Source organism: Amphibalanus amphitrite, unplaced genomic scaffold, assembly GCF_019059575.1.
Source record: "Amphibalanus amphitrite isolate SeventyFive unplaced genomic scaffold, NRLGWU_Aamphi_draft 000284F_arrow, whole genome shotgun sequence".
NCBI lineage: Eukaryota > Metazoa > Arthropoda > Thecostraca > Balanomorpha > Balanidae > Amphibalanus > Amphibalanus amphitrite.
The window spans coordinates 541,445-563,965 of record NW_024881779.1 but is presented as its reverse complement, the minus strand read 5'-3'; the positions used below and the strand labels follow the sequence as shown (position 1 = coordinate 563,965).

General features: G+C 52.3%; 2 protein-coding genes across 5 annotated transcripts in view; both read left to right on the top strand.

Annotated features, from left to right (window-relative positions):
• Positions 1-19,815, top strand: part of LOC122387379 (tyrosine-protein phosphatase 99A-like) — a 30,876-nt gene extending 11,061 nt beyond the window's left edge. The window contains exons 1-15 of one of the 4 annotated variants that reach the window (XM_043377528.1): positions 3,611-3,933; positions 5,593-5,784; positions 7,023-7,291; positions 8,484-8,737; positions 8,933-9,102; positions 11,287-11,403; positions 13,698-13,909; positions 14,293-14,418; positions 14,954-15,108; positions 15,601-15,889; positions 16,698-16,869; positions 17,299-17,426; positions 17,721-17,983; positions 18,344-18,479; positions 18,707-19,815. In XM_043377528.1, coding sequence (XP_043233463.1) covers positions 3,804-3,933; positions 5,593-5,784; positions 7,023-7,291; positions 8,484-8,737; positions 8,933-9,102; positions 11,287-11,403; positions 13,698-13,909; positions 14,293-14,418; positions 14,954-15,108; positions 15,601-15,889; positions 16,698-16,869; positions 17,299-17,426; positions 17,721-17,983; positions 18,344-18,479; positions 18,707-18,889 — 2,796 coding nt within the window. In that variant the 5' untranslated portion in view covers positions 3,611-3,803 and the 3' untranslated portion in view covers positions 18,890-19,815. Of the gene's footprint in view, positions 1-3,610; positions 3,934-5,592; positions 5,785-7,022; positions 7,292-8,483; positions 8,738-8,932; positions 9,103-11,286; positions 11,404-13,697; positions 13,910-14,292; positions 14,419-14,953; positions 15,109-15,600; positions 15,890-16,697; positions 16,870-17,298; positions 17,427-17,720; positions 17,984-18,343; positions 18,480-18,706 lie in introns of those variants that run through there. The other 3 variants (XM_043377530.1, XM_043377529.1, XM_043377527.1) reach the window with 3 other exon arrangements.
• Positions 19,816-20,676: 861 nt separating this feature from the next.
• The window catches only part of LOC122387355 (pre-mRNA cleavage complex 2 protein Pcf11-like), a 33,547-nt gene continuing 31,702 nt past the window's right edge, over positions 20,677-22,521 (top strand). The window contains exon 1 of the mRNA XM_043377464.1: positions 20,677-21,116. Coding sequence (XP_043233399.1) covers positions 20,964-21,116 — 153 coding nt within the window. The 5' untranslated portion in view covers positions 20,677-20,963. The remainder of the gene's footprint in view (positions 21,117-22,521) is intronic.

The following is a 22,521-nucleotide window of genomic DNA, read 5'->3' as shown; positions in this document are numbered from 1 at the left end:
GGGCGGCGGATTCGGGGGGCAGGGGGGCAGCTGCCCCCCCCCCCCCCCTGGCAAACTCGTGGGGGGGCAAAAGTATCTTTTTGCCCCCCCCCCCCATAATTTGTGACAAAGCTTAGACAAGAAACCATATACCTGATTATTCTGTTCGATCATCTGAAGATGTAACCAGATGCCTATATACTTTATCATACGCTGCCTTTCTTAAACGGCAAGCGTTCGCGTTCAACTGAAGTTTTCCTCTCTTCAATCTAGTTTTGGAGGCATTATAAGCGCAGCGGCAACCCAGGCCTTCAGTGACCGCTTACAGGGGCGACGGATACGGGGTGGCAGAGGAGGCACCGTCCCCTAAAAAACTTTTGGAGGAGGGGCAAACGTACATTCTTGCCCCTACATAATTTGTGCCCTACACATGAGGAAAATTTTCATAACCTGATATTGCAGCTATGCGCTCCTACGGTTTGTTCAACGGTGCCTTTTGAATATGTGTAAATGCTAGCCATTTCCGCTTTATGTCATTTTTTTGTCTTTTCAGATTCGATTTAGAGATATTTGAAGTGTGCGAGAGACGCAACTCATACCTTCAGTGGTCGTTTGCCGCTAATTTGTACCTACATAAATGCCAAATCGCAAGCGAGCGGAGAGGGAAGGGTACCATTCGCTTACGGGTACCTAGTTAGGACTGATGAGCGCTCATAATAAGCCACTCCCCTGATTTTTTTTTTTTTTGTCTAGCGCAAGAGTTTCCAGCGCATAAAATGGTAAACGTCGAGGTCGTACACATTGACCACATTGACCAATGCACGGTATGACACCCAAAGGCCAGTCATCAGAGATCTGCTTTGGGCATTCGGAGGCTTGTGTGGGGCGAGTGTAAAAACTGGACGTTCACAGTTCAGTATCCGCTTTATTTCAGTTTTCACTATTAAAAAAGTAAAAATTAATGTTGGAAACTTTTGAGGGTTAGGGCACTGATCATTAGTGGGCCCCCTGTGTCTAAAGGCTGGCTATAGAATGAAGAGCATCAAACACGAACAGTAGCGGCGGAACACCTTCAATTAAGGGGGGGGGGAGGGGGTTACTGCCGACTTTTGGACCCATTCTTTCCATACAACTCCCATAGGGCTAACGTTAAAATGCCAAAATCAAAGGGGATCACGGGTTCCCGGTGCCCTCCCCGTTCCGCCGCCTATGAACACGAAAGCAAAATCTAAGGCATTTTGGAAAAATGAGTATGCCCCGCAGCGTCCGATAAAGTTACCACCTTCCAGTGGGTCAAGCCAACGGGGCCCAAGTCTATAATGGCACTTAACGATAGCACTAACCTTGTCTCACTTTTCTTGAAGTCTGTTCCGAATGGGTTCGGCCACAGACTGGCTGCACTGAGGTCGTTTGGCATGCGCAACTGTAATTAAAGCCACCTGAGGCGCCCTGACACCAGGCTGAAGCTGGGTAGGAAATGCTTCGTCTTTGCAGATATCACTGGCCGCTGATTCTCGAGTGCCTAAAACGGTAGACGTCGTGGCAAAATTTGGCGTGATAATTTGGACCTTACCGCAGTCAGCGCACCCTAAAGCCCTAATAAAGAAACGCCCCACCCAGAGCTTCTGGATTCTCGTTCCAGTCCACCGTTCCTTCACCCCAGCCCGCCGCCGCGCTCCCTCGCCTCAGCCCTCCGTTCCCAACTTGACGAGCGTTTGGGCCTTAGTTAAGCCTTGCTGTAGGCTTACTGTATAAACCCATCGAGACAGCCCGTCTCGGTGAGCTATAGTTGGCGAACTACTGCCTTGGGGAGGGTTTCTGGCGGATCGCTGTCCCAATAGGTTTAGATGCGACCGACTGTCTCTGAATGTTAAAGCGGTCTCCTCCCGCTGTGAGCTAGTTTCAGTTGATATCTGTATCAGAAATACTTTTTAAAGGAAATCGAACGTAAAATGAACAGAGGAAATGGTAACGAGTTACCTCATCGAAGAATAGCGCTCGCCTACTTCAAAAGGTTTGGCACCGTTCTTCAACATCTGATATGCGATCGGGTTATGGCACAAATTTCCCATTGGAGCTTTTTTCTAATACAGCAATACGAAAAGCGTTACGTCGTCCACTGGCGGATCCAGGGAGCGGGCATTTAAAGCAAATGTTTACTCCCCCTCCCCCTGGCCCCTGCATTGCCCGAAATAGACAAAACGTATCTTATGTTTCCTAATAATAACACTTTTATCGGATTTTTTTTTTGCTATATACTGTTCAGCAGTAGGTCCGTAAGGAATCGAAATCCAAGGAGTTTTTGGAGTTTGGACACTTTTTTTTTGGGGGGGGGGGGGTATGTCCCCTAGAGCGTCGAAAACGCCTTTCTGGATCCGCCTATGACATCATCTCGACTGGGATCTTGCCCCCCCCACGCCAAAATCGAATCCGCCGCCATTGAAGGGCATCATCGTGATCCTCTCGTCAATCCGCATCGAATGATATATATGTTGACCTCGAAAGGTCAAGGTCAAAGGTTGGCCTCAGGTCACGTGACCTCGAGGTCATCATGTATATCATTCGATGCGTCTTGACGAGCTGAACACAATGAGACCATCCACGAGTCTGTATCTTGTTCCTGTACGGAGTTATTGGCCAAAAACCTTTGGTGACCTTTGATGACGTCACATGACCTCACAGCTGCCCTACAGCAAAACAGACCTCAAGGTAGTGAAGGTTGATCGTATATGAAGTCATGTATGGTATATGGGGCCATTCCGACCCGTTTTAGTGGTAAAAACAGGGAATTGATTTTTCCCCCATTGACTTATAATGGGGAGGTCGCGAAATTGACCTGACCTTAGGTCACCGATATCAAAATTCCGAGATATACAAATTGCACATACTGGTACCCTAACTAAAGCCTGAAGAGAAGAAATTGATCGGTCTAAAACTCTAGCTCTGGCGTGATTGCAAACTTTTCTGAGGTAGGGTCACCAAACCGCCTCTGGTGACCTGACCTGAGGTCAGATCAACTCAAAATTTTCAGACATGTTGCGTAGAAGCCTTATAGGAAAAGTCAGAAAATTTGAGCTTCCTAGCTCAACGCGTTTGGGAGAAATAACCAAAAAACCTCAGGGGGGGGGGGTCTCCTGAGGCCCCCCCCCCCCCGCCAGGAATAGGGTTAAGATCTTCGGTTTTACTGGGGACCGGTCCCCAGTGTCCCCAGTGCTGGTTACGCGCCTGATACTGAGTAGAAACCAGTACTCAGTAGTAGGGGTTTATATAGCCTTGGTGGTTTATATAGCCTTGGTAGTAGGTAAAATGATCTCGGATTAATTGGCTGTCGAAGTCGCCGGTCGGATCGGACGATTATGTTTTCGGTTGCCGTCATAATCCTGTTTCTAGGCTGTCAATGCGTGTTTGATATTAGGGTCATTGATATTGTAATGTCGGATGATCTCATATAATTTATACAGTCACAGGCACTGCTATTTTTTCATGAAATGTTTCACAGTGATTGTAAAAGAAATTGACATTAGTAGCCTTGACTTTCCGGCTTCCAACTTTGATTTGGTAGCATTGCAATATTAGCGTTGGTGTGACATTTTACGGCGCACTTTGCTCATCCGCCCAGCAACAACGGCGGCAACACGTTCATCGATCATCCCGAAGGCGGTGTTTGGCGCGATCTTGGTCGCGATGAATAATTAGCCAAGGCCGTATAAGTTTAGCTTAAAACTCATAGCAAGCTTTTGACTATGGTATTGTTCTACGAATTATTGTTCTGTGGTTGTCAGTGAAGTCAAACTTCCTACTAACCCAGCCAAAATTTTGCGACAATGTCTCAAGTCTCTGGATTTGCCCTGCTCACAAACAAAGGAAACTCCATCAAGACATGGACTCCTTTATCTTGTTGTTTATTTTTACTATTAACATGCTTATTGTGTGTAAAATGTGAAGAAGAAGCAGGTAATTTAACATCGTTATGGTTTTGTTTGTGTTGTTTGCTACCATTTTGGTTCGTACCCATTTCAGAAGGCCAATACGTGCACGACGAGCCTAGTGTTTTCTCAGTCTTCTCTTGTATGTTATTTATCATTTTATCAGGGAAATACTTCTTCTGTGTTTTTAGCATTTTATTGTGCATAAGGGTCGGTTGCTGCTGGTGATGTCAATAGTCTCATTGTATTCTGCAAGTTAAATATCAGTGAAATTTGTGAAGATTAATGGCTATAACCATCCAAACGATAACTGTCTGGGACCAGTGTTGGTTGACCAGTGTAGTTTCAGCCTTGGTGCCAGTGGAGAAGGTGTAAACCAGAGCTACCGTTACCGGAGCTAAACCTATGAAAGATCATAAGTAAAGGACGAAACAAAAATGTTTGCTCAGTGGTCATTGCAAAACAGTAAAAAGCATTTGGTAAATGTCATGTTTAAGTCCTAAGAAGATTTCATTGATAAATTTTTCATATTTTTACATTATTTGACATCCTGAATCCAAAAATGATACTCATATGTCTCGCAAATAAAAGAAAAAAACATAATCAAACCTGACCTAACCTTACCTACTTACCTATAACCTACCAACCTACAACCTACAAACCTACCCTAACCTAACCTAACCTACAAACCTACCTACCTACAATCTAAAACCTACAAACCTACAACCTAACCTAACCTAAAACCTAAAATTTTTGCTATTTCATATTTGTATCAAAAGCGCCACAATTGTAGTTAGGACCTAAACTTGACATATACCAAGCATTTAAGGTCGGCAGGAAGAATTATATTTAGATGCACTTATACACCCTGATAAATTTGTCTATTGAGTATTGACTCAGCATTATGACAAGTGTGAATTAGCTGCTTTTGTGGGGAACAGTGTGCAGCTGTTGACTGGGCTGCACACAGTTATCATCTCATCTTACACCTGCCAAATGCCTTATTGTGTCAGAGCCTGAAATTGGAACCATGGGATCTATGAATAGTTACATGTTACAATCATCATATTTTTCACATAGGTGCTTCAGCTCTGTAATATGTGTGCATGATTTGTTTCTAACACTTCTTGACCATTGTCTTATAATCTTCAGTTTAACTGTGGAAAGTGCTACTAATGGCTCATAATTTCATGCCTGAAATTGTTTGGCCTTTGACCCACTTCTGATGCACTTCTGATGAATGTAGTAGTAGGTACCTACTGGCAGCTTTGTTGCACCAAAGGTCCTTGGCTCATCACACCTCTTTGCCTGCCCCGCTGTTGTCTACCTCCACTAAGCAGTGCCTCCACTGACCTGTGCATCCACCTGTTGTTGTGTTGTGTTTTCCCCACGTAGCTAACGCTGCGTAGCCTCGCGGGCCAGCGGCTTTGGAGGAATCTGGTGGGGGCCCAGGCCCGCCACCACGCCACTGCTCCGGACCTCCTCCCCCTCGGGAGTATGTTTCCTAGTTGTAGGCGGATCCGCATCGGGGCCGGGCAGCGGAGCAGGATGTGTTCCGGCGTCGACCATACCGGTCCCTTTACCCGAGCCGGGCCGGTGCCCCGCCTCCAATGAGCCGCTCCGATGTTCTGCCTCCACGGAGCCGTGCCGTTTCCCCGCCCCCACTGAGCCGCTCCGATGCCGCCAGTGCCGGACGCGCCGCGCAACCTGACGGTGGTCAATGTGACTGCGACGACGGCCACCATCGCCTGGCTGCCGCCCGCGCAGCCGGCCGGCCGCATCGAGGGGTACCGCATCTACTCGACGTTGGGCAACTTCACCAACGCCACATGGATCCGCGACACGGGCCCGGCGCTGCAGTACACGCTCCGCGACCTCAGTCAGTGGCCCGCCCGCGCCCCGCACGCCCCCGCCTGCCAGTGGCTGGCGCGCCCCGCACGCCATTGGCCCGCGCCCCGCACGCCGGTGGCTGGCGCGGCCCGCGGCGCGCCTCAGCCGCCCGCTTGAGTGCTCTCTCTCTCAGTCGGTGTCCGTCGGACGGCCTGGCGGCCAGCGGAGCCGGCTGTGTGCCCTCCCTGCGCAGTGAAGTGGTGCATGTGTCTTTATGAAGCACGCTGGAATGCCTGCCTGCAAGAAGCATAGATGAATTCGAGACCAGTCTTGTAACAGAACTGGTCTCGAATTCAACAGTTCAGTCTTCTACCGCATGCCAGTGGCTCTCCCAGCATTCCCATTGCTTTTTTACTGAACACGCAAATTTCATACAACACAATATTCAAGTGCTTTTTAGTCCCGTCTTGGTTGCAGAAAGGAAGAAGAACCAATGGAGCATGCATGACCAAGCTGAGCGAAACAATGTGATACGTGATGTAGATCGAAATCAGTGATTTGTTCCAATTGGCAACCCAAGATAAAGTGTATTATGTTATAGTGTTGTTTGATGATGTTTTTATTTCATGCAATATTCCATTCTCTTGGTTACGTTATGCACATTGCAAGAGGTGGCATGTTGTGTTAGCTTGGATAAAGTTTCTTAGTTGTTGCATGCTTTGTGGTTTATTCTTACATTTGCTGTTTCTATTTCTCACGAGGATGACAGACTATTATAGCTGTCGCTTTTTCACAGAAGTTTTACCTCATGCTACTGGTTTGAACGGCAGGTGGCTTATAAACTTACGCTTGCATGTGCCCATCAGCCGACCGAACGACGATAATTTGCTCCCATATGTCTGTTTGCATTGCCAACCCATCAGTGTCGCCGGCCCTTCCCTTGCGGGCCAAAGTAGCGCGCTCCCAACCAAGCAAATGTCTCTTGCTGATGTGGCCACCTGCCGCTCCTGGCTTGGGGGGCTTTCATCTGAAGCATTGAATATCAAAATGTGGACCGGCGTAATTATATGTACTATAAAGCATTATTGCGAAGCTTGAGAATGTCCTTTTCTTCCGAGTGTCATTCCCTGCACCTAAAACATGAGTTTTTATCATTATGGTGATAAAGAAAATAGCTGCTTCTGACCCCACCAATTGAAGTTCCCAGCTGCTGCAGCACCCTGCCACACCTCACTGCCGTGGTCTCAGCCCGCCTACGGCCACTGACGGTCCCTGACTGCCCGGCAGAGCCCAACTCGACCTACTCGCTGGCCGTGAAGCCGTTCACGTCCAAACACGAGGGTCGCTACTCGGCGTCGGCCGAGCTGCTGACGCAGGCGGCGCCGCCCGACCCGCCGCGGCTACTGCACGCCGCCTGCGAGTCCGGCGCCGCCGTGCGGCTCTGGTGGCAGCGGCCCTCGCTGGCCGAGAGCCGCGCCGTGCGCTACCTGGTACAGAGCCAGCCGGCCGCCGGCGGCGCCGTCTCTGAGCTCCAGGTGCCCGCCAGGGAGGGACAGGTCAGTACCTGGCCGGGACAGGGCAGAACAGAGCGACGACAAGGCAGTACCTGGCCGGGACAGGGCAGAACCTGGCCGGGACAGGGCAGTACCTGGCCGGGACAGGTCAGTACCTAGCCGGGACAGGGCAGTACCTAGCCGGGACAGAGCAGAACGGAGCGACGACAGGGCAGAGACAGTGTCGGGGACAGGGTCTGGTCGGCTGCCGGCGGGCACAGGTCAGTACCTAGCCGGGACAGGACAGGGCAGAGACAGTGTCGGAGACAGGGTCGGGTCGGCTGCCGGTGGGCACAGGTCAGTACCTAGCCGGGACAGGACAGGGCAGAGACAGTGTCGGGGACAGGGTCTGGTCGGCTGCCGGTGGGCACAGGTCAGTACCTAGCCGGGACGGGACAGGGCAGAGACAGTGTCGGGGACAGGGTCTGGTCGGCTGCCGGCGGGCACAGGTCAGTACCTACTCTAGCCGGGACAGGACAGGGCAGAGACAGTGTCGGGGACAGGGTCGGGTCGGCTGCCGGTGGGCACAGGTCAGTACCTAGCCGGGACAGGACAGGGCAGAGACAGTGTCGGGGACAGGGTCTGGTCGGCTGCCGGCGGGCACAGGTCAGTATCTAGCCGGGACAGGACAGGGCAGAGACAGTGTCGGAGACAGGGTCTGGTCGGTTGCCGGCGGACACAGGTCAGTACCTAGCCGGGACAGGACAGGGCAGAGACAGTGTCGGGGACAGGGTCTGGTCGGTTGCCGGCGGGCACAACCTCAGGCAGTCCGTACGAAGGTCTCGGTGGTTCGCTGTGGACTTGAAAGTTGTGCTGTGAGGTGAATAAAACTACTCTGATGTCTATCTCTACTGTTCTGTCCTTTTTATCCTCAGGACAACCAAATCCTTTTCAACGCCTCAAACCCCGGTTCTGGGCTGGATGGCACCTTCATCAGACGTGAGTGGCTCCTCAGAAGCATGCTCGCCTGCGGTGAAGTGACCCCTAGCGGGGTGGATGGCCTATCCACGAGAAGCAAACAGGCATTAGTCCTCTCTGCCTTGTACTTTCCTGTGTTCCGTTGCCGTTTGACTTATTTTCAATACTGACCAATCCGGTGTCCCTTCTTTGTGGTTCAACGTCATCTTCCTCTGCGGTAGCGTCTGACCTCCCCCCCCCCCCACCCCACCCCCCCCCCCCCCCCCGCGCCCGGCAGTACCGGCTCTCCAACCTGACGGCGGGCGTCACCTACAAGCTGTGGCTGGTGGCTGAGTCGCGTGACACGGCGGCGCTGCGCTCGGCGCCCTCCGAGTCGCGGCTGGTGGAGGCGCGCCAGCGCTGCCCGCCGGCCGGCGGCGGCGGCGGCGGCGGCGACTCGTGGCTGGACGGCGGCGGCACCACGCTGCTGGTGGGCTGCCTGTGCGCGGCGCTGGCGCTGCTGCTGGCCATCACCGCCCTGCTGCTCTGGAGGTGAGGGTGGGGGAGGGACATTGGACAGAACCACGGTGACTATAAATAGAATTAGACATTGGACAGAACCAAGCGAGGAGGGTCACACTCACCCTTCGGCTAGTCGCCGTGGCCGTGGCAGTGGCGCTATAGACCTCAGTCTCATTGTTCTATGGACGCGAACCCTGACTGACACCGGCTGGTTTGCTGTGGCAGGCGCCAGTGTCGCTCGTCCTACCTGTACCTGGAGGAGTGGCCGTCGGTGCGCACCCCGCTCGACTCGGACCCGGCCTGGCTGAGAGACGGACCGAACGGCGCGCCGGCTCCGGTGGCCGCCTCCCAGTTCCCGCTGCACGTGGCCGCGCTGCACGCCGACTCCGACATAGGTACGGTGAGGGGGGGGGGGGGGGGTCCGACATATGTACGGTGGGGGACTCCGACATAGGTACAGCGGGGGGGGGGGGGGACTCCGACATAGGTACGGTGGGACCGACTCCGAGATAGGTAGGGGGGGGGGGACTCTGACATAGGTGCGGTGACGGTGGGGGGGGGGGGGCTACGACATAAGCACGGTTTGTGTGTGTGTGTGTGTGGGGGGGGGGGGGGGCTCCGGTATACATAGGTGCGGTGGAATTGACAGCAGTATTTAGGACTGTGGTGAGACAGCCGACTCCGACGTAAGTACGGCGAGGCTCGCGGGCAGGCCGCGCTGTGGGGCACCGAGGGCTCCGGCTCCGATATAAGGAACTCGGAGTCGGGCACGCTGCGGCCGGTGGCGGTATCGGCGAGCAGTGACGGGCCGCGGGCCGGTGGGAGTGTATGACTACCAGTGTGGGGGGCTGTGACTCACTATAGTCTGTTTTTCGTATCTTCTACCTTCACTCAAAGATGTTTTGCCCGTCCAGCACGTTTTTAGGGTATAGTTTTCAAATCTTGACCGCATGGCCCACCACTCATTGCAGGAGTTTGTTGCTCGTGTTGGAGTTCGCCTTCGCTGCGCAGATAAAATCGGAAAAGAAACCTTTAAGCTAGAGTATCGCTTGTATTATCGTTACCACGGTTTAGTGGTACACTGACTACCGACCTATACACAAGGAGGTTTTGCTGTTCATAGGTAACTTGCATTGTGCGAAGCGCTCTTGCTAAGAACATTTAAAGAATAGTTTTAAGCTTGCACTTCCTTTTCATTGGCTAAAAGAAACTAAATGTGTTATATGTTCTGCCAATTTTTTTCAAATGTTTTATTTATGTTTTGCTTTATTTACGTTGCGATAACTTTTACACCGACGAATAACAAAATTGTCTTAGCCCACGCCCGCTTGGGGGTCCCAGGCAGATTTGCTTCATCTTATAGTTTTCCTATCTGCCTCACGCGATCATCCCGAAAAGTAAGAAAGATGCGAAGACGCGGGCAAGAATCGATAGCTCTGAACAATTACTTTAGCAGTATATGTATATAGTATATACCGCATTTTGCTTAGGTCAATAGTGAAGGCCACTGAAGGTAATAAATTTAAAAAAACTCCCGAGCTCAACATGTTTGGACAAATCTGACCAAACCTTGTCAACCGATTGAACTACAGCGCCGTCGAAACATTTTTAGTTCTAGCAGCTATTAGGTATTTTCGAAAGCTGCTGCAGTGATCTTTATCAACTGACATGACTTTTTGACCGCTGGCAATCACCAACGCCTTAGGGCTTATATTATGATATACAAATGCAGGTAATAACAACAATAACACCCACGTATGCATTTTTCGTATTATATTACGCTGAAAGCATGACGGAGTTGAACTGTGCCACCACCGTCGGTGTTTTTCCGCGCCTTCAACACTTTTCTTTCTGGTATCCAAGGAAGTAAGTTAGTTATTCTGGCGACATTCCTTGGTTGTGCTCCTTCTTCACCGCCTTATTTCAGTCACCTAACCCACATTTCTTTTGCTTTGAAACGTTGAAAGAAAACGTTACGATCATTTTGTCTTGTCTGAGACCAGGCCATTACCCTTCTGTTGTTTGAAAACATAATGAAATTAGAAAGGGATAATTTTGCCAGAATGAAAATATGATGACACGTATTTATGCAAATGCATTTCACTTGACAAAGAACATTGCATTTTGATTAACGAGATAGGCCAAGGGGACAGACGTTCGATCTTGCGTTCGAGATAAAAATTGACTTTGCAGCGGTGTTGATTTAATTAGATGTTCGCTGGAGCACGTGATTAGAGAGTTTACCGTCTTTGAGTGAAGGTAGAAGATACGAAAAACAGACTATAGTTCCGGTATGCGGGGATGTACGGCGCCCCGCTGTGATGCAGGTGCTGATATGGTCGGCTCGGCTCTGTGAAAGGACGCAATCTTATCGCACTGCTCACTCGGTGTGATGCGTCTTATGCAATTCGTTTGAATGCTTCCGATGAGGATCATGACGCACTCCGAGTTAGCTTAGTTCTCTGTGGTTGGCTTAGCAACTGAGCCCGATTGTAGACGTCTCGATTCTGTCTGAGGCTGTTCTCCGAGGAAACCCATATCTGTGCAAATGTTCATGAGTGACAAATGGCTTTTCCCAGGATTCTGTAAAGAATACGATGAGATCCTCGAACACACCAGCAAGCTGGGTCTGCCCTCGGAAACGTCACAGGTCGAGGAGAATAAGAAAAAGAACCGATACCAAAACATCGACGCATGTAAGTAGCACTTATGCTGCGTGGTTCTGTATCATAGCTATTGGTGTAACCAGTAACGTTTGGAAGCATTTTGAATGAATTTCTTCCCTATAACAACGCAAGGCGGTCGATCAATGATCATTCATATATTTTTCAATGTCAGGTAGACGGAAAGTTGCGTGGACTTTTCGGAATTGTAAACAGGGTACACAAGTTCAAGTTCAAGTTCAAGTTCGGTGTATTGAGGACATTTCCACATAGTGGCTTAATATTTAGTCCGAGTCAGAGTACATAAATAAAAACATGACACAGTCAATATCACAGTAAATCACAATCAGGAGATGGGTATATAAAAACACGGACCAAAGTCGGACAAACCAGACCCTCGACTAGTTCGATAGCCGGCGCAGAAACTCGGCGCGGGTTACAGAGCCGGTGACAGCCGGCGACAGGCGGTTCCACGCCGCGGCCGCTCGGTAAGAAAACGCGCGGCGCGACGCGGACAGGCGGTATGGAGGCAGCTCGAGAGCGCCCGCCTCAGTCGACCGGGTGCTGCGCCGGGAAACCGCTGCACGAGGGACGAACAGGGAGCGGATCGCCGCGGGAGCGTGCGGGTCTCTCAGCGCCCTGTAGACGCCGAGGCAGTCACGGCGCTCAACCAGCTCGCGCACATCACACCAGCCCAGCGCAGCTAGGATCGGCGATACATGGTGATGCCTGGGCACGCCAGAGACAACCCTCGCACCAAAATTCATCGCCTTCTGCACACGGTGAAGGTGGCATGCAGCGGCGCCACCCCAGACAGAGAGGCAGTACAGGATGTGAGGAAAGGTATGACACTGGATAAGGAGCTTAAGGATGTCGGGACTGAGATGATGGCGAATTTTATACAGACATATAAGGATGGAATTGCACTTTTTGACAACGTTGGAGATGTGCTTTTCCCAGGATAAGGTGGGGTCTAGGGTCACTCCCAGCATCTTCACAGATGGCGAGGGTGTTAGTATGTAGCCTGGCAGGTTAAGGTGGAAGGATGAGGTTTTCTTAAGGTTTTGGGCAGTGCCGACAAGGAGCAGAGTGGTCTTGGATGGGTTCATTTTTAAGGAGTTGGATGTGAAGTAGGAGAGGACAGCACGGAGGGTATCCTCCTGTCGGGATTTAAGGATGGATAGATCTTTAGGACGGGCCGAGTCAAGTAATTGGGTGTCGTCGGCGTAGGAGATGAGGCGACCGTGAGGAAGATAGGATGGAAGGTCATTTGTGAAGATGCTGAAGAGGATGGGACCGACTAGGGAACCTTGCGGAACCCCATGGGAAAGAGGCAAGGACAAGGAACCACCTCTCACCACCTGCCGTCGACCAGTCAGGTAGCTACGAAACCATCTAGGATCAATACCATACCAGCACAGCTTTCTAAGCAGAACGTCATGGTCAACACTGTCAAACGCCCGGCTCAAGTCGATGGACGTGACGGCGACAACATCGCCATCGTCGACACGCCGCGTCATCCACTCCACCGCGTCGATCAGCGCGTCCTCCGTTGAGTGTCTAGATCGGTAAGCATACTGTGACGGAGCTAAAAGGTGACAGCGAGCGAGATAAGATGACAGCTGAGTACAAACAATTTTTTCACACACTTTTGATAACACAGGTAAAATAGAGATTGGCCTAAAATTGCCTGGTAGATCTTTGGCACCGGACTTGTGCAAAGGCACGACTGTAGCGAGCTTCCATGTGTCGGGAAAAGTACAAGAAATGATGGACGCGTTCACAATGTGTAAAATATGAGAGCCTATGACAGTAAAACACGATCTTATAGCCTGCAGCGGTACACCATCATGCCCGACTGCGCGGGACGAAGACAACCGGCTCAGAGCCAGCGACAGCTCCGGCAGCGTGGCAGGCTGCAGACGCAGCCCCGCCGACGTAACACACGGCGGCCGCGGCGGGAGTGGGGAGGGGTCACTGGCGGACAGCTCAGCAGCGATTCGAGGCCCAACAGCTGCGAAATGGGCGTTAAAAGTGTCCTCTTGACCCGGTGGTACCCCCTCGCCAGCACCAGCTCCACCACGGGAAGGACGGAAAGCGAAATCCCTGATGTTGCGCCAAAAGGCTCGGCGATCGGAAAGCATGTCACTGGCTAAAAAGTCGCGCTTGCACTTGATCATAATATACGATCAGCATAATACGAGCATGATACGGGCTTTTTGGCGTTTCACTTGCTCAACCTTTCTCGGTCGCTTCCGCCTTATCACCCGGTATTGTATGACACCGCCGCCCCAGGAGCACCTTTGACCCGTCGCTCCGCTCCGCAGACGACCACACGCTGGTGCCGCTGCGGCCGGTGCCCGGTCAGCGGCGCGGCGACTACATCAACGCCAACTACATCGATGGCTTCCTGGTGCGCAACCAGTACATCGGCGCCCAGGGGCCGCTGCCGCACACGTTCCACGCCTTCTGGCGACTCATCTGGGAGCAGCGCGTCCAGGTGATCGTCATGATCACAAACCTCGTGGAGCGCAGCAGGGTGAGTCTGACGAGGGGGGTGGGGGGGGGGGGGGGGGGGGGGGGTTCGGACAGGGCGGTCAGCGCGGGAGTGCGCTGATCTTATACGGGGCGGGGAGTTGCTAGCTTTCTTTTTAACGCCATTTCGTTGTGACTGCATTTGCTTCAGGGTTTTTTTTTAACAAATCCTGACTGAAATGATTGCCAAGCATTCGTAAACCTTCCGAGTGTTGACGTGATTTCTCCTCAAAATTGCCGCATGCCGTTTCATCTGCTTGACATTCTGTAGTCTATATATAATCGTATTCAGATAGAACCGCCGTCAGCTTAGGTAACCCGACGCGCGTATTGACCAAGTCACCTATTCTCTGACACTGACTGACACGAGTGTCGGTGTTTCCGCAGAAAAAGTGCGACATGTACTGGCCGAAGGAGGGCTCGGAGACGTACGGGCTGATTCAGGTGGTGCTGCTGGACGAGCGGGAGCTGGCCACCTACACGGTCCGCAAGCTGCTCATCCGGCACTCCAAGGTGGGCTGACTCTGAGGGCCGCGGCTGACCGGCAGCGGACGCTGGGGCTGCGGCGGGCGGCGGCAGACCTAGCGGACGGACCGGCGTAAACGCCGCGGGGCGCGCCTCCGTGCGGGGCCGGCCGTTTATGGTTAGAATGTCTGCTCATGTTTGGTGTAGATTGTGGTTTATTGCGCTGTAAAATGGTTCTACTGCCCTGAAGTGAGTAATTACTGTAGACATGGCAAAACCCGTTGATATCGGGCTTGTGCTTGGTCTGATGTTGTCAAGGTGCATTCCTAACCGTTCGTATGGATGGAGCAAATGAGAGGGTGACATCATTACGCTTTCGTTAGCGGAGCGTACGTACGTTACATGCCCTAACTCAATGGTGGTGGTGGGACTTCCTTTAGGGTACGATAACTCTAGAAACATTGGTTGCTCTGCCCCGATGGTCGGATGCTGACAATAATACCCTGCCACCATTGGTCAGTTTAATCACACTGACCTCCCAGTCACGCCCCCTCTAACCGCCGTCCGCCGCCGCCGTCCGCAGAAGGGTCGTCCCGTGGAGCGCACCGTGTACCAGTACCACTACACCAACTGGCCGGACCACGGCGTGCCCGACCACCCGCTGCCCATCCTCAGCTTCGTCAGAAAGTCGGCGGCCGCCAACGGCGACGGCGCCGGGCCCATTCTGGTCCACTGCAGGTCAGTTAGGGGCACTGAGAGACACGGGACGGCGCCGGGCCCATCCTGATCCACTGCACTTCAGTCAAGGGGCCCGGGCTGGTACTGGGTCATGACCAGGTCAGTTTAAGGTTAAAATTGAAGTTAAAAGACGGCTCAGACGTGGCCTAAGAATGTGTTAGAGCGGATTTGAGCCGGTTGCTGTGGACAGACCGTACGGCAGTTTCTGCAGCTCTGTCGGCCATTGATACCGTTATTGGTCGGAACTAGTCCTAATGGGGCTAAGTGGATAAGTGGCCGGGCACTGACGGCTTCTGCGGGCTTCTATTAGAGATGTAAATTAGTAGTCCGGAACATCCGGCGCTAGGGATTGGTCTGCCATTGCCAGACTGGTCCTAAGCCGAATCCCGCGACCCAGGCAGCTCCGCAGATGCTCTCCGACCCCTCTCGATTCAGCCCCCTGAGCTGACACCTCTCCCCCGAGCTGACCCCCCCCCCCCCTCCTCCTCTCAGCGCCGGCGTGGGCCGGACGGGCACCTACATCGTGCTGGACGCCATGATGAACATGCTGCAGCAGCGGGGCTCCGTCAACGTGTTCGGCTTCCTCAAACACATCCGCACGCAGCGCAACTTCCTGGTGCAGACCGAGGACCAGTATGTGTTCATCCACGACGCGCTGCTGGAGGCGCTCGACTCCGGGGACACGGAGGTCCGCGCCGAGCGGCTGCCGGAGTACCTGGAGCGGCTGCGGTCCGCGGACGTGTCCGTCTACCCGTGCCACACGCTGGACAGACAGTATCAGGTGAGGGCAGGGGAACAGACGTGTCCGTCTACCCGTGCCACACACTCGACAGACAGTATCAGGTGAGGGGGGGGGGGGACAGCGTCTGCCCGTGCCACACACTCGACAGACAGTATCAGGTGAGGGAGGGGAACAGACGTGTCCGTCTACCCGTGTCACACACTCGACAGACAGTATCATGTGAGGGGGGGGGGGGAAGACGTGTCCGTCTACCCGTGCCACACACTCGACAGACAGTATCAGGTGAGGAAGGGGAACAGACGTGTCCGTCTATCCGTGCCACACGCTAGACAGACAGTATCAGGTGAGGGGGGGGGGGGGGGACAGCGTCTGCCCGTGCCACACACTCGACAGACAGTATCAGGTGAGGAAGGGGAACAGACGTGTCCGTCTACCCGTGCCACACGCTGGACAGACAGTACCAGGTGAGGCCGGGAGGGGAACACACGTGTCCGTCTAGCTGTGCCACACGCTCGACAGACAGGGGAGGGCCTGGTAGGTCAACCGGCGGACCCCGGGGAAGGTGATGCTTTCAGTGACGCCTCCTGAACGAGACGACTCAAGTGTTCAGTTCACCGACTGGGGTCTCTGTTGTTACACTTGTAAAGCAGGACTGCTGTCTTGGCGATGCCAGTGTATGGTGCGACTTCTTGGCGTTGGTCTGGTCACGTTTGCGCTTTCGATCTTTTTTTTTATTTAACCTACCCAGCGTAGGTGAAAGACTTGCCGCTCAGCTAATACAGCAAGCATCATTAGGAGGATTTTCTCACCCCGCCGGTCCCTAACCGTCTCCGTCCCGCTCCGGCAGCTGATAACGCAGTACCAGGCGGACGAGTACGAGCTGGCCGCCGCGCTGGCCTCCTACAACCAGGCCAAGAACCGCAGCCGGCAGTTTGTGCCGTCCGAGCGGTGGCGCGTCCACCTGTCGCCGCGACCCGGCGTCGAGGGCAGCGACTACATCAACGCCACGGCGCTCATAGGTCCGGGACGGGGCGGAGGAGCTCCCGCCGGGAGTCCGGGAGTGTGGGGCACGGGGCTCGCTGCCCACAGAGGGAGAGCGTTGCGGCCCGGACCCCGAAAGTAGCCGTTTCTGGATCCGGCCTGTGTGGATCCCTATAGGGCGCGCGGCGCACACAATATCCAGTCGCCATTTGTATGATAGCGACTGAAGTCTTTGTCGGTTTGTTTCAAATGAACTCATTATTAATTCCAGCTAGAAGCTTATGTTTCCAATGTCAATCGTCTTCATTCCATTTTCTTTGCGATATCTTTAGCATCAGTCTGGAAATCTCAGTGCCAGAGAACGCATCATGTGCGCTTAAACGCGGAACTACGGACAGGGTACCACCGACATTGCACGTTAGTCGGGTCATTACCGGTTAAGTCACACCGTGTCCGCGCGCCCTCAGGCTACGAGCGGCTGCGTGAGTTTATCATCACGCAGCACCCGCTGACGCACACGGTGGAGGACTTTTGGCGGATGGTGTGGGACCACAACGTGCAGACCGTGGTGGTGCTCACACCCGCCGACGACGAGGTGAGAGCGCGCTTAGTGAGAGCGTAGTGAGAGTCCGCACTGCTCACAGTGAGCTACTGCCTACAGTCACTGAGTGGCAGGCCAATATGGACTGATTCAGTCCGCCGATTGCCTGATGAGTGTTCAAGGCCCAGGCTGCTAATATTTTATGCAGCCCGTAATTTAGTAAACTGGTCAGTGGTTGACCAGGAGCAGCTGTTGGTGTATGCCGAGATACTCATTGGATTTGAATGCCTCCGGATGTCTCCAACAGGCTGATCTATGCCCCCCCCCCCCCCCGCCCCCTGTACGCAGGAGTACCCGCCGTTCTGGCCGACGCTGCACGAGGACATTGACAGTGAGAGTTTCCGGGTGCGTCTGGTGGAGCATCGGCCGTCAGCGGTCGGCTACACGGTCGAGCTGCAGCTGCAGTCCACGCAGGACGACTACCAGGTGTCGGTGCGGGTGCTCGGCTGTCCCGGCTGGCCGCACGTCTCCGAGCCGGCGCACCGGCTCATAGACCGGGTGCAGCGCGCCACTCTCAAATACCAGGACGGGCCGCTGCTGGTGGTCGACAGGTGAGGGGCGCCGCGCCAGCGCCGCTAACAGAACGTCAGCGGCATCAGACAGGATGCGTGTCTGAACAGAGTCGGCGTTTATTGCTATTTATTTGCAGTTTACACCCATACCTGTGTACACTTTTAACAGTGTTTGGTTTAATTGTGGAGCGAAAATCAAACCCGACGTCCTGGATGAACTGTTTTGTCTCATGCTGCGTCTAGTCAAGTTTTTTTTTTTTACGGGACAGCATACAGTGTTTGATATCTGTTCCAATAGATTCAATTTTAAAAGGTAAGTGTCCTTATGCCTTGGAGAGCTCTCCGCGTCTCTCTACTCAGCGATCTGACGGTGTGTCCCTCCGCGCCTGTCACGTCCAGGTACGGCGGCACCGAGGCGGCCACCTTCTGCTGCCTCACCACCCTCTCCAAACAGCTGCGCGACGACGGCGCCGTGGACGTGTACATGTGCGCCAAGCTGTACCACATGCGGCGGCCCGGCGTCTGGCAGACACAGGTGAGGGGTGTGCTGGGGTGACTGGTCGCACCGTGCACGGCTCCGGCCGGTGCACGGCTCCGGCCGGTGGTGTGCGACATATATATCTGCGGTTGGTGAAGGGAGAAGTCATACGATTGACCGGTGACCAGCGATGACAGGACGTAGTGACTTCGTGTGACTGAGCTCTCCAGTCTCGATTTGTTTGTTAATACTAGTGTCTGACCCCCCCCCCCCTCCCCTGACAGGACGACTACACGGCGCTGTACCACTCCGTGGAGGGCCTGGCCCGGCCGGCCGTCTCGCCCACGCCCAGCGTCCAGTCGGAGGCCGAGTCGCTGCTGCGGCCCGGCACGCTGGCGCGGCGCAACGGCAGCCTGCGCGCGCCGCCGGACGGCCGCGAGTCGTACCTGCGCGCCGACTGCGTGTGACAGCGGCCGCCGCCGGCCGCGGGACCGCCGAGCCCGCGGACGGCCGCCGCCACCAGTATTACCGACCAGCCAAACGTTCCATAACGGCCCGGCACGGCCCGGCAGCCGCCGCGCCGCGCCGCGCGCACCTGGAGCCTGCTTTCTCATGTAGTCATCGGCGTACCTGTGATGGTGTGGAGGCACGCGCGTGCGCGGGACGTTTTGATACTAGCTTTTGGTGCTTTCATGGCGCGAGGCGTCCCGAGGTGCGGCTCCTCGGGGCGGGTGTGTGTGTGTGTGTGTGTAGTGTACGCCGACCTATTGGTACGTGTCCACGAGGGCCGCCGTGAGCCGGTCGGCGAGTATTAATGGCCGAGTGTGATCGGGACTCGTGGTCCAGTCGGAGGGTAATGCATTCCTCCCCACAGTGTTCAGTGAACTCCCGAAACAGAGTGTACGAGAGTCGCAGTCATCCTTCAAAAGCATTCAAAGACATTAGCGAGTTAGCCGGACACCACCGCTGGGGTATGTGCATCCGTATGACTAGTAATTTATGTGTGTAGAGTCAGGGGACATCGGCCACTCGCCTCAGTTATAGGTTACCATGTTATATTTGCCATTTGTTTGGTTGACTTGCTTTTGCGAACGTCCTGTTGCGAATGTGGGGGGGGGGGCAGTTGGAGGGGGGCGATGTGTTTGAGATGAGAGCTGCTGCACGTGGTGCGTTGAAGGGCAGCTGCGGGCCGGTCGAGGTCGGGACCAGCTCGACGCTGCGGTATCAATATGTGGGCCGCTCTGTGCGGGACGCTTTCCGTCGTAACCATGAACTCAATTGGCCGGGCAGTGGCAGCGCAGCCACCCGTGCTGTGTCCCCACTGTCGGCTGCATTTAGCCATACTCATCTAACCACGCTCATTCATTTCCATGCATATACATATTAAACTGTGCACGTTGTTTGATGGAGATAATCGCCGTACGATCAGTGGACAATCACATTTCACAACCAAAATCCTCGGGGGGGGGGGGGGGGGGACTGAAAGCTCGCTTTGGTGTCATGTGTCAGTTTAGATGGCCCCTGCTCCAACACTGCTGCATGTTTATCCACGCAGCACCTTGAGCAGGGAAAATCTACGGAAAAAAAATAAGAGAATCAACGCCCATGGAAGGGGGCGGATAGCCATGAGGGCATTATGTAGGCATGCTGTACAAGATGTTCTTGGGAAAGCATCGGCCTTGAGCCGACCCCCTTCCACTCTAGGACCATTGATTACTAGGGTTAAGTTAGGCATACACTCGCACGTGTTGATTGCAATGGATACTGGATGCATTTTTTTCGGAATGTGTTTTGCACTGGCAGCATAAGCATGGCCGAATGAGAGTTTTGGTGGATTGACGATCGCCACAAGCCTGTATACGGCGTTGGACGCGAAGCGTTTCTGGTGAGAAAGATATACAGCGCGAAATGAATTTACTGTAAACTGCCGTTTTATTGATTAAAAACTACAAAGTGAGTTCACCTTTGTACCAACACCAAAAAAATAGTAACGGAATGCTTCTATGCGACAGAGTAGTGGTACTTGAATAGAGTAGTGCTGGGAAAACTAAGTATTTATAGCAACACCTGCGCTTCTAAGGCACCGATTGTGAAAATTTGGTTTTTTTTTTTCCATCAATTGCTCTTTGATTATTGGAGTTAAACAATACAAATCAATTATTTTGATTGCAACGGTGAAAAGATTTGGATGAATGTGAAAGTGATAGAGGTGGGATAAGTACTCAATTTCAAAGTTGTGAAATAGAGGGCGCTCATTCTTTGCGCGTGCGCTGTGGCGTAAACGACGGGGAGCTGATACGTGTCGCCGTGGTGTATTTCCGGTGTTGTGGTATCTTATGATTATTTAAGAGTGAATATCCTGTGTCCGTTCTATCAAAACCACGAATTTAAGTTTCCTTACCTTTCCTTTAACTGCCAGAAATGAATACATTGACATAGTCCTTATCGACTGATTCGTAGGTCGGGTCGGCTCCAGCTCTCCATATGCCAGGTTTTCTTTTCCCTTGTTAATTTGTTTCGGAAGCGTCTTCTAAGAAGACCATGGCTGAAGAAGTGGAAAAAGAATACCTTTCTTCTCTTAAAGATCTTTCAGTCAATTGTAAGCCCCTGATCAACATGCTTACCCTCCTCGCTGAAGAAAATGAGGCAAATGCGCCGGTGATCGTCCAGACGATAGAAAAGCACCTTTTGCAGGTGAGTTATGTTTACTGTGCTCTGGATGTTTGTTTTTATGCTGTGATTTTTATGTTTGAATATGTATGATGGAATCTGGATTGGGATATACGCTGATGTGATACAATGGGTCTCTACTCAAGTACTCTACTCAAGTATCCGGCAATGGCGCATGTTACGCAATCGGCCTGCTTTTTAGCACTTTTTTGTTACTCAGGAGACTGCAAGTTTGAATTGAGCAAGGTGCCAGCATTTTTTGCTGTAAGTTTAAAATTCCTATTACCTATTCCTTGGCTGATCCTTCCGAGCTTTTTCTTTGTGTTATTGATATAGACAGATTATGTGATATAGCTGATCCTCAATCAGATCTAATATTACATTTGATTTGATATTGCTGAATTTAAGTCTCTTGCTCAAAATCACTGGTTTTGTCACTCAACATTAAGAAATGCCTTAGATTAAAAATAATTTATTTCAAAGTTGCAACACTTAGATTCAGAGAAGTTAATGTATTTGGATGCCTCTGCCTCTCTGACTTTGTGCTGTCAGCTCAGGTCTAGCAATCTTTAAGTCATATTAGAACTTTGGTAAATTCTGGTGATGTATGCGGTTTTGTGTGCAACATATGTCACACATTTAAAATACCAAATTATTGCTTCCAAGTGATGTCATAGAGACAGTACCCCCAAAAAATAAACAAAAATAAAAGTCTAATATCTAAAAAACTGGTGAATATTTTTCAGTCAAATTTGGTAGATATTACTTTTTTGCTCTCTTAACCATGGTATATAGCTTTAAATGACAGCATGAGAGCTTCATAGCTTTTGTTGTGCCATTCTATCTGTTAGTTACATTTTTATTTACCTTTTTTGGTAGGTGGTCTGGTGGTCATTACTCATTACACCCTATTCCCATTTTCCCTCACCATGTTTAAATAGTCTGAGTCAAGTGCAGCTCACCTGGGTTCACCTGAGATGTCTGATTCTATAACTCATGTGAATGTTTATAGCAGAAGATTGATTTTTGTATCATTATGTCAGCATGTCTTAAATCTGTCTTGGTGTATGACTTGCAGTTGACAAAAGTTCTAGTGGTCAATGGTCATAAGTGTCTGATCACAGGCATCATCATCTGATATTCCCTCAGACCTTTAGTAATTTGTAGCTGGGGCTAGAGCTCAGACCAGACCATCTGTGTTTTGCCAAGGAGGACACTATACTGTTGTTATATGGTCGGGTCCTGTGGTTTGATGGGAATCGCGAACTAGAATGGAAGACAGTTGCTTAAGTAGTTTCCACACTTCTGGGTGGCCCAGTGATTTGGAGAGTGTGGTGCCTGTTTTAGATCGATGTCTATTGGTAGTGGTACTAGGTAGCGATTTAGAATCTCATTTCACACTGCACAGCATAAGATTGAAAGGTGTTGA